The 15,167-nt window shown below is 31.8% G+C and overlaps 1 protein-coding gene across 1 annotated transcript in view; it reads left to right on the forward strand.

Annotated features, from left to right (window-relative positions):
* Positions 1–15,167, forward strand: part of LOC108917336 — a 36,435-nt gene that overhangs the window by 11,992 nt on the left and 9,276 nt on the right. The window contains exons 2-3 of the mRNA XM_018723885.1: positions 755–968; positions 9,080–9,312. Coding sequence (XP_018579401.1) covers positions 755–968; positions 9,080–9,312 — 447 coding nt within the window. The remainder of the gene's footprint in view (positions 1–754; positions 969–9,079; positions 9,313–15,167) is intronic.

Below are 15,167 nucleotides of genomic sequence, written 5' to 3' on the forward strand. Positions count from 1 at the left end.
TTAGGAATGTCGACCGAGGTGTTATGGGGATTAAGTAGGTGGCTGTGGGGCTAAACAAATAATAGAAAAAACGGCTGGTTTATTTATTTTGGGATTTAAGTAGTTATGATGTAGGTAAATTATTCCTTTGGCGTCCGTAACAAAATTTAGTTTTAAGAATTCGTCCGGAAATAAAACGTTCTTCTATGAAGAAATATTAAATATCTTGTATGAGCCACCAAGATCCTGAAATAGTAGACAGATGCATGCTAATGCTTACCATTGCAGCATTAGCACATATTAACTGCTAATTTATGAAAATTTTGGATAGGTCGGCTGTGGTATTATAACGACTAAGTCGAAAGCAAAATGGGCTTAGGAAATCATTTAGTAGATATTTCATAAATTTTAGTTTTGGTGTGCGTATACACAAAACAACGAATTGTTCATCAATATACACAAATTAATAATTGTTTTATCTTGAGTGTGATCATTAAGAAACAGAATACTCTAAATTTTCTGGGATAAATTTATAATTTTCAATTTTTGAAAGAAGCGCCGAACCAAGTAATAGAAGCTATATAGAGGATTTTCATTTAATGATGTTATTTTCCATCACGAAAACGTACGCCCTATACCTATAGTTTTAATCTGGCCAATATTATATAGCTCTATAATTTCACAAAAGGTGTCTAAAATAACTTCATATTAGATATTCATTCTTTTCCAGTCATTCGTTAAACTATTAATTTCTAACTGTATGTATTTGCTTCAGGAAGATGAAGATGGGGATTATGACGACGATGACATGGAAGATCCATTTTTCGACGAATTAGGAGACATCCAAGCTGAAGAACCAACCGAAAGACCCACTGTTGCTCCAAAGCCAATGTCTAGTTTTACCGAGTACAAGTGGAAACATTTCGGCAGTCCCACTGGAGTGGCGGAGTCCCGAAGGAATCATCTCAATCCTGGTACAGATTCAGAATGTAAGTATTTATCTTCAAAAAATAACTAGCATATTGCAGACCTGTATGATTTTAGAGGTCCACATATAACTTTAACCTTCCAATTAGACTCTACGGTCTTAACAGTGGTTCATTTGCATAATCACTAGCTTTCAGTTATTTTACTTTACAGTAGATCTATCTCCTACCATCCTTATTGATCAGTGACTTCAATTAGGTCTGCGATCAACTCTTTTATAGCCCTTTTAAGAAATTCTCGCTTGGTCTTTGTCCAGGGGTTTTTATCGTCACTTTTAAACCTTTCAACAGTGTATGTCTTAATGTCACAATTAGCAATGGGGTAGGGCACTTCACGTTTTTTTAGGGGTGTAGATGAGCTTGGTCTGGCTAATACATCATTCTAGTTAGGGTCACATTGTTTTGACTTCCTTACCAGAGCATACAAACGCTTCATACCAGCCTGGATTTGTTCTTGTGTGACCTGATTGTTAACCTAACTAGCCTAACTGTTAAAGTAAAAAAACCATATCGTTGGTTTTTAAATCGGTTTTCAGTGGCTGTGCCTAGAAGACTGTGGCATGCATTCGTAGATTATTTCAATTTAACAATGACCAAGTCAAAGATGTTATAAAATTTACTTCTGGTGTATGTTTCTTTTTCATTTATTTTGCTTTACAGCATACACTTCACTTGTAGTTTGAGTATTTATGAAAACTATAATTTGTAAACATGTAAATACAAAAATTTGTAATGTAATTAATTGATACCAAATTTGACATTTTGTACTAGTAACAGTATCACTAAAAGGCTATTTTTTATGCAGAAGATGTTTGCGAAAGCGAAAACTGGAATATTGTAAAGCATAATTTTATAGCTGTAACTAAGTTTTGTTACCTACTATACTTTTATTGTCATTGAACAAAATTTGACTATTATACATTATTATTATTCAAATTTAGACAACGGTTTTTTTTGTAAGAAATACGGTAAAATTTGTAATACAAGCTGAAACGGTGACGAAGTTGGTAACAAATGAATAATACATGAATACATGAATATTAGGTACAATGATCAAATTATTTTAATTACTAGTTAGATACTATAGGATGTGGGATTACTGTGGAATACGATATCAAGGTAGATTAATAACTCATTTTGTACATTATACTGTCATAGAAAATAGTTTGAAGTTTATGTTTAGCATTAATTATAACAATTTATGATTGTGAGTCGCATCATTGCAATGCGATTGCATAATGACAGATTAAAGGCTTGGTTAAAATCCTTATGTGTTTACATAAAAGTTAAGTCCATTAGTTATAATTGTGTTTTTAAACAACTTTCCCTATGCTTAATATCAACAACTACTGATATGACTTGTACATCTGTGTAAGTTTAATTGTTGTAACTGTAAATATGTTCACAGCTTGAAAACTATAATTTTACATTGTGTAATTATACTAAACGTATGTTATGGAGACAAATAATTATCTGCATATAGCGGCGAAATAATTAACGTCATTCTTTGTGGAAAAATAAGAATGGCCTATGATGGAACGGAATCTCCTATGTCCCCTATATCCCTGAAAATTTTTGCCAGTTTTGGTGCCTTCTAGTGGGTAAACGACGTAACATCGGATGGACGTAAACTTAGTTAATCGTCTTACTTTGACCCCATCAAATGCTGTGACCTGCAGAATAGTTGTTTCCCATATCATCATTTCGCTTAAAGGGACACTAGTGATGCTAGTACATCTAGATTAGTAGATCTGTCAGCAGGTAAAATGCAATGATTTGCGTCAGTAGGTAGTGAGTGATTGACTGTAGGTTATAACTCACCCACACTCAAAACATAAATATATCCACTCTTGACCATTGCTATGTCATTATCGGTTTATTCTTTTTCATTGCCGTTAACCTTTTTAAAACAGTTCTTCTGATAAATTTCATATCACTTGGCAATTTAGACTTTTATATTGTGACGGCCTGTCCTGCCTTACCCACCGAGTGTTCTATTCAGTACCAAGGAGAGATTTGTTTATATTTCCAAACTGTCTTTTTTTCTCATACGTTATGACGTCATAACTCCATGACGAAAGCTAAAAAGGCCACGCGCTCTACCCCACGCCCCCTCCCTATGTGTCCTGAAGATGCTGGGGAAGCCCCAGAGACTCCTGAAAACAGCAGAGAGAGACAACAAAATTACTCTATCTCTATCGCACACTGTCTCTTTCGCACACAATCAGACAAATATGACAGAAATGTGCAAAAGCAAATTTATTTTGGATAACGAATCCTGTCAACGAACACTGTAAAAAATATTATTAGAAACTTTAGGTGGCCAGAAAACAGTCCCGATCAGTCCTTTAGACATATTTTTGTGGAGACACAACAAAATATATTATTAAAGACCCCAAAATTTACAAGTATTGAAAGAAAAAATACAGGACAAAATGTTTGATAATTAATTCTGAATTCGTTTTTAAAGCAAATATAAAATAATAAATTAAAATCGTTGTATATTATTTCTACAAGCAAGTATTTTAATTTTTTTTAATGATTTTGTTATTTTAAACATATATTTTACGCCAGCAAATTTTGATAATGTGAAAAGAAATAAAGGAAAATTCGTACATTTGTATTTAAAGTCTTTAATTATATTAAACCTATAAGTGGATGTTAAAATACAGAAAAAACCTACATTCCGCGACATACTAATAAATCCACCTTGTATATTAATTAAATTTATCATCATCATCATCAAATATTAAAAAAATTATATTACAAGCTGTTTAAAATATCATTAGGAATTTTGTTTATTTGGAAATACTTTTTCTGTAGTATTTCAATACCAAACAATGAAAATTAAATAACTTAACTGTGACACTGCTGCAGAATATTATATGAAACTACATAGGTATTCGTTGATTCTTTAAAACATTTTTATTAATACCGCCGTCATACATTTAAGTAAATATAGTAACGCAAAAACAGGTATTGATAAAAAAATCCGTAAGTACGCGTGACAACATTGCCAAACTGTTGTTTATATGTTGCTAGGGTACACGTAGGAATGCGGGCCGGTGCACTGAATCTCCCTAAAATTCTGCTGTTGGTGTAATCTATCCGTAATTCGGAAATTTAAAACTGCTGTCTTATTTCAGTAGCGGTCTGGAGCGAAGCTATATTGTCTGTAATATTGCTATAACGTCGGTATATTTAGCTGACTATATTTACTCAAATTATTAACCAGTCTGGAAGTCGACCACATGTTACGTTCATATTTCGATCGTATCAGGAGATTAGGCAGTTATGAGTAGGGAAATTGTTGTCTCTGTGGGGTCTACTCTATACGAACTTAATTCAGGATAACCGCCGACTGAGATTCGAAGATCACGGCCGACTTGATAGCCGGCAGATATCTAATTATTATGTCTTTCTTCCTTTCAGCTTCCTGCACCTGCTCTATAATTTAGTGTTCTGCTGCGTTACGCTGGACGGAAAATAAATAGTGTGACTGGTATTCCATTGTTTTAGCTAGCTTACTTTGTGGCGTCTGGGGTGTGTGGGGTACTGTTTACTAATTAGGTTTAGTTGACAGAGAAATGATGGGAGTAATGAGCGTGAAAAGAATTTAAAATGTGTGTTTTATTCTAGATCTTGAAGATCTAACGAAACAAATCTGTCAACTGAAAATATTTCTATTAGAACGTTAAACCTATACATGTACTTACATTATTTTTTATCGTTCTTGCAATAACAGCGTAGACTATTTGGTTTTCGCTAGGAATTTTGCATAAATACAGTAAAGAGTCTAGAGATCTGACAATTCGGAGAAGAACCTGAAGAACTCTTGTCTTTTTTCCATTTTTTCCACAGAAAAAAAATAGAAAGATGAAGAAATTGAAGGGATTTGAATTCAAATCACAAAATTTATATATTCGGGATCGGGATGCCTTGAAATATCGTATTAGAGGAACTCAAGAACAAATTAGCAAAAGGCAAATATCATATGTTTTTTAAAACTGTAAAAATAACCAAATATTAATTTTTTATAAGTGAACAACGAATATAAACCAAACATTTGTTCTATATAACTAAAAAACATTTACGGTGTTCAACCAAATTTCAACATAAAAACAGACATGCCCTGAGTCTTCTGAGCATACACATCTGATACTTCTGAATCTTCCGATTCTAAAGCAACATGCGTTTGGTCTTTATTAGCTATCTTTTTCTATGAAAGTCCTTTTAGCAATAGTAAACAAATTCAGTCAAGTTTTGAGTATAAATTATTTAAGTTTATAAACCACTAAAAATAGCAACAGATAACTTCACTGAAGTCAGAAGTATATTTAAACATTAACTTTATTTAGACTACCTATATAACACTGTATGAAAATAATTCTTCAATAAATTTGTTTATCTACTTGATCTAAAATAATAACTACTGAAGAAAACCAGAGCACTTCTAGTATATACTAAAATTGGAAACGTAATAATCACCCATGCCTATACAAACTGGTGTAAAAAATGCATGAAGATGTAGACTTGATGATTCTGAGACCTATTATTAAATATAATAGCAGTGTTGTAGTAGACACAGTGTTTATCCACATGTAATAACTATGATGATCGTAGACATATTTTTTATCTCCTATGAGGTAGGAAAATGTACAAAAATTATCTGTGTAATAATAATGATAGTAACAACTTAATATACGTGAGAGAGTTAGAAATTATATCACGTTAGGTTTTCATTTTGCCATACACATGTTTTTTAACTTTTGTACATCAAATTCGAGATCTTGATCATTTTTTTCTCTGAAATGGTTGAGTTTAGAATCCATGTCATATAAGGTATTTTTGTTTATTTTAATATATTCTATCGTCTGTTAAAATTAAGGCAGTCAAACTTCTAACCCCTGTATAAAAGAGGTGCATAAAGCTGATATTCTCGACATGAAAGCGATAAATTTACTTAAAGTTCAGCATTAACAGGCCACTATGCACGTTTACCTATTCCTTGGCGGATTTTAGTTTCAATAAACATTATTTTAATTATTTTAATCCAACCTGGTTTCTTCCCAGGTCAAATAAATATTTCACTTACCTGAACTGATCAACCTGACAAGATTATATTAAGATCTGTAATTATTTACAGAAACTAATGCAACTCATACAAAGAATAGATATTTTACCTTGCATGTGAAATAAATTTAGAAGATTGAAGTAGGCGGATTGTAACACTAAAAAGCATTTCAAATATTTCTTTTATGCTTCCTTCTTCCGGCACAATTTCGAGGATGTGATTTTAATAAAATCCACGTACTTATACCAAACACGTCCATTCTAGGACGACTAGTTGTACTCGTAGTATCAAAATTGTACATACTTTTCTAATATTATAATTGCAACATTTTAAAGTAAAGGAGATACTTGGACAAACACATTTGCTAGTTAGCTACATTAGGTTTCACACATTTGTGGAATATTTTAGTTGTTTTTTCTGCTTATTTGGATATTTTTTGTATTTTCCGTGCAAAGTAACAATTTTCCTAAAATTACTTATAAGGTTTGAAGCTATTAGACAGAGTCCGTCTTTAAGGTGACTCTATAGGAAATCATAGATATTCAAATCGGGTGGTCGAGGTGGTACCCAGAACAAACTTTTTTTTGAAGTTATTCTTTCATTTTATTTAATTTGTATGTTACAGCCATACATAACTTCGTTTATATAAGTATGAACGTATCCAAAATTATAAACGATATTGAATTTCACCTGTTGGGATATTCTATGAAAAAGACTCAAGAGACATTATCACATTCAAAAGACACAAGGTTTTTGTTTGAAAACGGTCTATCCCCACGTCAGTAAAATGATAACTTTTTTTCACAGTTGGATTTCTCAAACCCCTTCTAATTTGGAGGTCATTATTTGTTCAAATGTTACATGTAGCTGTTACAACAAAATTGCAAGTTTGAAATATATGTTTTCAATAGTTTTCGTGTAATGGATTAAATCCCCCTTTAATTTTTTAAACGTCGTAGAATGTTTTAGGAAAAAATGTTATTTTTATTTGTTTTGTTTATTTTAACACGAATAAGTCATATATTATTGTAACATCGTTATTGTTACGCCCTGTATGGCCAATGTATTTTTTTGATAGCAATAACAATATTTAACCCCTTTAACTAATAGGCCAACCCTCAAAGGCAACTTTCTTGGATGAAAATAAATCTATTTAGATCAAGTTATCAATAAATAGGAACTAACTAATACTGTCTTTCTGTTGGGTAGCGAAAAAAAACAGTATTGCACAAAATATAAATCACACCGAGACACATTACGTCAATTAAGTAAACAATCCCGATGCTCTACAGTCGTGCATTTAGGTATTTGCGAAGGATCTCCACCTCTTCAATCAAATATAGATTGGTCGGTTCATTATGCCACGCCGTTGCCTCAAGTGTCTATGCCTTCGTGACTTTACATCACAAAAACGTGAACAATGAAACAGGGAAGTAAGTAATGAATGGTCAATTTCGAGTCTGAAACCTGAAATAGCTGAAGTATGGTTCAAGTTTATTGCAGTACCGCATGGACATCTACAATCTCATTAGACTATGGGGTTCCATAAAATATGTCGCGTTGTAACTTCTCGAAGTACATAACTGTTACATTATTTCAGACAATAACAATAATGGTTATTAAGCTAAAAATAAATTAATGTCATGTGTGCAGCTGTAGACAATAAAAAGTTTCTAGACTGCAGTGCATAAGGCCTTTTATAAAAAATACGAGTTCCGTTCTTTGAACCCCTTTTAAATATTTGGGAAAATAATCGATTAGAAAGTAAATCGTTATTATTCTTTGGTTGTTTTATAAATTTTTGCCACAACTTCAAATTTTATTACCATCACAAAGATGTAGTAGAGTAGAGTATTCATGTGTCCAAAATTATTGAAAAACTAGTCCATATAAATAGTATGATACGTAGATCTGTTTGTTAAAACTGTATCATTTCGTGTTTTAGACGAACCACTGAACTGCTTCTTGGATTTATGACTCTTCCTCATGAAAGATGTCTTAATTTACAATCCCTTGATGGGAATTTGCCTGGTGATCTTATAATGACATTCAGGGCTCTCGAACTACTTATTTCATTCATACTTTTATTATACTCTTTCAAATCTAGATTTAATTTAATCAACATGTAAAACACGTACAGATTATCAAACTGCTTTTGATGATGAGGTGATCCACAATACCACCTCAATTGCATGGAGACAATCATGTGTAGCTAACCTCACCATAATGCGAAAGACAGTGAAATGGCCGACATGTTGGCCAAATAAGGTTCAAATAGTCAATTTATGGGTCTAGAATCAATAACTACCTCAATTTTATTTAACAAGATTCATTGGTAAATATATGTAAGAGCTATCAACAGTAGAATAGTTGAGTGAATTTGGTTTGCGATAGGCAAGAATGTTATGGGCTGACGCCAATAGAACCATCGGTATGCCACGCAGAAACAACATTAGGACTGTCATAGGAATTTTAACAAGTGATGGATATTTTGACAAGCATCTCCGTAGAGCTGGGCTAACACATTATAATAAATATTAGCTCTCAGTCTAATCCTACGAAGGTTACGCGGACACAAATATGGGGTTCCATACATATCATCTGTTTTATTTAATGGTGATACTATATAAATATCTTGAACAGCAACACTCCTGTCAGCTCAGGGTATCAGAGAGTTGTTATCAGCAGACATTCATATGTAGGAAAAGTCTGTTCTAAACTCTCACTTGCGGCATGCATAATAGGTCATATCAAACAAAGATATATTGGAATATAATTATATATTAAATAATTTCGTTGATATATTAAGACCTTTAGTAGTACAATAATGTTCTTTTTGAAGTTACGAAGTTGCACTTTTAATAAAAGTAAAGATTTTATGGAATTAAATATAATTCATTATTTTCACTATTTGAAGTAAGCCATCGAGAACCATTTTTCCAGATTATTTTAACTTTCAGAAAATATTACGTTGGGATAAAACTAATGTCCATGCAACTACGTTAAGTATTAAAATAATTACAGCACGTCTTCTTTTCAGATGGAGGCAAAGTCAAAGCAGTTCTGGAACATAATCAGCGGGTAAACCAGCAAGGCAGGTGTAGAAGTCCTTCGCCAAAAGTGATTCCTGTACAGAAGGAACATCCTGATCCAACGAAAACCTACACTCCTCACTGCACGGTATTGCATCGATGTGGTGAAGACACAGGATGTTGCAAGTACGACAATATATGCCAATACAAAAAGAGGGTTCTGGTGCAACTTTATTTCTATGTAAGTAATGTTAATCTGAAGATTTGGTAATGATGTTGTGGAATCATGTAAATTATTAGGATCAGTGTTTTTTCTGTCAGTGCTCAGTGATCATTAAGCTTTTCTTTATGTTTCATCAATCATTGAACGAAGTTCAACACAGATTTATTGAAAAGCTAAATTTTGTCCGACAAAATTCTGCAACTGAATTTGAAACATTTATGAAGTATATAATTATATCAAACCCGTTGCAGATCAGTAGTAGTCCCCCTTTTACATTCTTTATCCATAAATAAATGCGCGAAGAGATATATTTGCTGCACCAATTCGAGATTAAACAGTGCATACAAATTAAAATGTGCATTTGGTTCGTTAAATCTTGATTATTGTGGCTAAATTTAGAGTTTCGAGCAATTATTCAGGTCCATCTGGTGTTTAATTTTGTGGAATTTTGGTCAGTGCAAGAGTAAATCCTGCAACGAAAATAACAATGATTTCAGTACCTAATTACAGTTTCAGTATGCTTTAATATACCTACTATCTTTAAACATCTAAATATAGGCGTTAAAATATTTTGGAAGTCGGAATAAATTTCAGCGAGGATGGAATATGTCTAGTTCCTGTAAGCAACAGCAGTAACGAATAAAGGTTTACTGATTCTGATTTGGTTAAGACGTAATATTAAATCTCAACTTACCATTACCGGAAAAGAGTGCAGTCCACTTTATAAGGATATTTATACATCAAAAATCGATCGTATACAGAATGTTTCAGTTTATAACTATAGTAATATAGATTTAACATAGTAAGTAAACAAACTAAGATCAAATACAAATTTTTGTTAAATAGATCTACTAAGAATATGTTTGGAAATTACAACGTCTTCAAAAGAAAAGTTTGAGAGTTACAATATTGGAAGAAAGTTGTAAATTCCAAGTATACACATTCTGAGTGCACATTTAAGAAAAAATAATTATTTGTACTTTATTCCCTTTACTAACTGTTAATGACATGTACACCGCGATTCTGGTACGCTTTTATGGTCCTTCGAACCGGACTAAACTTAAAATTCATACAGAACCACAATTATATCATTTTGGCTCTTATTCGTTTGCAACAGGAATCAGTAGTAGTCATTAATTTTAATATAATTTTGCTAATGAATTTAAAAAAAAGAATACGTAAAAATGTCAATGCCCTTCGAGAACATAACCCAAGTTTAATAAAAGAATAATAAATTGAAGGATATTATTCCGGAATGAATAATATTTTAACAAATTTTATCGCAACAAAGTAAAACGATTTATTATTCCAAACGCCTAAAGGGAGCCGCTTGTTAAAGTGAACAAGGAAGCCAAATATAAACATTGCCTAAGCCTTCCACATTGTTTTCAAAACTGAGTAACAAATACCAAATATAACAACAAGGTTACACACAAACAAACGTTATTCTTAGAAAGCGACAATAGATTTTTAAGCAACAGTTTACGAGCCGTAAAGCTGCAGCGAAAGACTTTTTATTGCCCCTCATTTTTTACCAATTACAAGAGGAAGAGCACGCTTCCGATGTTTACAAATGTTTCGGAGCTGATCCATTTTACGACCATGACTCATTCCAATACCTTGGCTCGTCGATACAATGAAATATTTTCTGGTACGACCTGGGCGTTTCACGATTTATTCTTCCACATGCAAATCTGGGTCCAGCGCGTAGCTTATCCGTGAATGGACAGTGACGTCCTTCAGGCATAAAGGGTTTTCCAGTAAGTGTGTAAGTGAGGCACAATAATAACTGCAAATTATAATACCATAATGCTTATATTATTTTGAAATCGATGGCATACAGCATACAGGTATTCTAAAAATGATATCGTTTAAATCTATCCTCCTCGACTTCATTCTGAAAATCTAATTTTCGACAACTTGCTTACACATTCCACGTGGCATATTTTCAATTGTGCGTTGAGTATTCAGTTTAAGTTCAGGAATTGTTTGTTATACATAGCTTATTTCTGTAAACCAAAGATTTCATAAACCCATAAGAAAAAATCCAAAGAGGTGGCCATTTGACATTAGTATTTCTTGAAATTATCCATCCAAGAAACTGTTGTTGCAATAAATCGATTGTCTGGCGAGATGTGTGACAAGTCGCATCATCTCAACAACATGGTGTCAACATTTATCAATATAGATCGAAGATATTCTTTTAGTATATCCCTGTAACGCTCTCAATTATCTCAATTTTCTTGTTTCAACTGATATTTTTATCCGAATGCTTATTAGATTTTTATACCATCAGACCAAAGCTAAGGCTAAGGAAATGAAATGTAATTCTGTAACCTGAAACGGGATAACAATCCGCAAAATCATCGTCCTACATAGAATAAAAATTATCTTTGTTTTTTACTTGGAGCAGAAACTACAGTGCGTCATCGTATTACTAATAAAAGCGCGGCAAGAATGAACTGATTTAATAACGATCTCGTTCTAGAATGATTCTAATTAAAAATTCACACATGAATCAAGATAAGTAATTCTAAGTATTTAAAACGTTGTTAAACAATTCGAACAATCAAATTCATTAACTGATGATCTGTGACTCTGTGAATAGATTTGCATAACAATAAATTAATATACACCAATGTCATTGTAGGGTTTGTTTGTTAATCTAATTAATAATGTTTTTCAATTCATGTTTTTACATGTTTAATTATACTTATTATCTAGGCGCTAATATTTATTTATATTCTATATTTGCAAAGTCAACTAATATCAAAATTTATTTAAATTTTTATTTTAGCACAATTTAGTTATTAGGATCAGCAAACATGGATCTATTAAACGAATTTAACTTAATTAATTTGAAAAAATATTTGAGTTTCTCAAGTATCTCTGTAGTAGTTAATAAATATGATAGGTGGAACTAATGTTGAATACGGTTTCGGAGGTATCTGGAAAAAGCTTCCAATATCCATAATTTATTTGAATTATCTTTTGAACCAACAAAATTTGTTTTTTGCTTAGAATAAAGTTAAATATTTGTTTAAGTCTATTGTCCACTTGGAGATACAAATATCAAACTTTAAATACATAATATAACAGCTCCTTCTATAAAATTCTTTATGTTGCCAATAAATTAAAAACAATTATATTATTATAATTATAATCTATATAGATTCAAGTGCTTGCTGCCCACATTTGATTCTATTCGATTGCTGTAGCCTCACTATATTTAAATTATATAATATCATGTGGGTGTTGTTTACAAATTGACTGGGACAAATATTGACAAGAATTTATTTTAGATTGATTAAAAGCCTCATGAATCAAAAGCCACTAGATTTAACTTGCAGTTCTCATGCTAAATAATTCCCTTGACATATGATTTGGCAATTGGTGCGCATGCATAAAAGATATGTGAACAGTGGTTTTCAAAATGATTAATGATGGTTACATTAAAAAAATGGAAAGCGAAAATGAAAATGAAAATGGCTCACTGAACTCCACTTTCGGTTTTAGACTACAAAAACAATAGAACTATGATTGCTCATATCGATAAATCCAATAACGACTTGTTTTCCGTGATTACATTGTATTTAAAATCGTATTTTCTGTAGAAAACTCGTACTTTCTTAACTTCAAACAGTTTTAAGTAATACAACAATAGTTAAAATTAATTATGATGACGAAATACCTACAGTAAGACGTAAATGTACCAACTATATTCTGACAAGTTATACTTTTAAAATAGGTGACTAGATTCACATAATTATGTCAGAAATAAGTAAGGTACACTATGGACTGGTGACTTGGTGAGAACTCGTAGTGTTACACTCCATTAGTGTCCCCCTTGGTATTGTCTATGTGGGTACATTGCCAATTACATACTGGCTGTCGCTAAAACAGTCCTCATTAGGGGCGTGTCGATTGTCAGGATATTCGTTGCGGCAATCTAAAATCGAAGGGTCAGAGGTCGTGGAATTTATAACTGCATCTAAAATTGCATGGCGATATTAAGTGTCACACTGTTTATTTTATAACGCCAATAATGTTGCGTATTTATTAGTTAGCTGCAATTTGTGACTGACTAACGTGTGAAATAAAGTGAATGTGTGGAATGCATAAAATATTTTATAAAAAAATTATGTACAATATCATGTTTCAAACTGAATGTGAAAATATTGCCATCTCTTAAGCTGTCGTAAATAGAAACAGATTAGGTTAGAAAAATTTGTAAATTTTTATTTTATTGAGTCCCTAGTATTTAAAACGAATGTTTACCAAACCAGGAAACACATTTTCAAGACCTTTTGATAGAACTTAATTTTTTTAAATAGTCACTTATCAATATTTTGCCCTAATAGGGCTCTCATTTTCTTCTGATGTAGTTCCTTATACTTTCCCTCTTAGCTTGTTTGTCTCAAGAATACCTAATTTTTTGACATTTTTTTTTTGTTATTGCAATTTTTTTAATTTTTTTTTTAATGATGAACTGACTTTCGTCATTTATTAGGGTGCTCCTGACGTATATTTTATAAAGTTATAAAAAAATCTTTCTGCAGTCTTTCAGTATATGTATAGAAACATCCCTTCAGTCATCGGCAACAAATGCACAGATAAGATATATCGAACCTAATTTATCAAAGTACCATTTCCCCATGCTTATATTACCTTATTTTGTCATTCAATACCCAATTAAAGTTTCTTTATGTTTATTTACGTTCATACCATCTAACCCGGAATGATCACTACTGTATTTTTTATTGACTTAAGTTTGAAAAGGATTAATTATAGACAAACGAAAATCAAAGAATAATTAATTGCAGGTGTTAGATATTTCATCTGTGGATATTCCATTCAAGTGTGGATTAAGTTTATAATGTAACTGTATTTCCCCCATTAGTTTAGTTTAGTATTTTTTTAGCATCATTTTATTTATTTATATGTATAAGAACTGTGATGTTATCCATGATGGGGTGCACATACTGATTTTTTATAAACATTACATCAGAGCTTTAGCGCTATTCAGGGAATTTGAATAAATTTTAAAAGTTGTTAGTTTAACAATTTTAAATTGTCGAATTGAAAACTTTATTACTTATTCGTATATTTAACAATAAACAACAACAGAGAAACAACAACACATAAACAACAATTTGTTCATAATTTAGGCAACTAACAAAACACCAGTATGCTAAAAATACTGCATATTCTTACTACCTTTGGAACAAACAGCATAATCTTTGAACTATTAACATTTTACCTTTTACCTATTGCGAATTAAAAAATCTTGTGTAGTTTAACTTAATCGAACGAACAAGTTTGTAATTTCTTTAATATCTATCTGCTAGATCTTTAATATCCTCTAATTCCAAATTCAATAGTCCACTCACAAGCATCAGCAACTGATGATGATTAAGTTTCTTTTCTCTAAAATACTCCAAATTTCTGTGAGATATTTTGTGGCCTTCTCATGTTCGTTTCAACAATGCCTTGTCAAATTTTGATTATTGCAATTATTGTTGAGATAAATGCAAAATATGGGATTATAACAATTTGCGAAATATTTTTAAAAAGTAGTCAAAAAATTATATTGAAGTCAGCAGGAAAATAGATTGAGTCCCAGAAGGCCTTGCCTGGTTTCCTAGCCTCATCGCAATGGGTTAACAAAAGTCACGGTAGCCATTCATAGGCCAACGCTGTCTGACATTTGACAATTAGTGACAATAGTGTCATAATGTTATTCTATAATTTGCCTATGCATAGTGTTTATTTGTGCCATAGGTTTAGTTTATTCTTTACTTGGGTATTTTGCCACCTGTAAAGAAAAAAAACAAATGAATGAAATAAATTTTTGCACCAAAAGGCTCAGGCAA

Source organism: Anoplophora glabripennis, unplaced genomic scaffold, assembly GCF_000390285.2.
Source record: "Anoplophora glabripennis isolate ALB-LARVAE unplaced genomic scaffold, Agla_2.0 scaffold4, whole genome shotgun sequence".
Lineage (NCBI taxonomy): Eukaryota > Metazoa > Arthropoda > Insecta > Coleoptera > Cerambycidae > Anoplophora > Anoplophora glabripennis.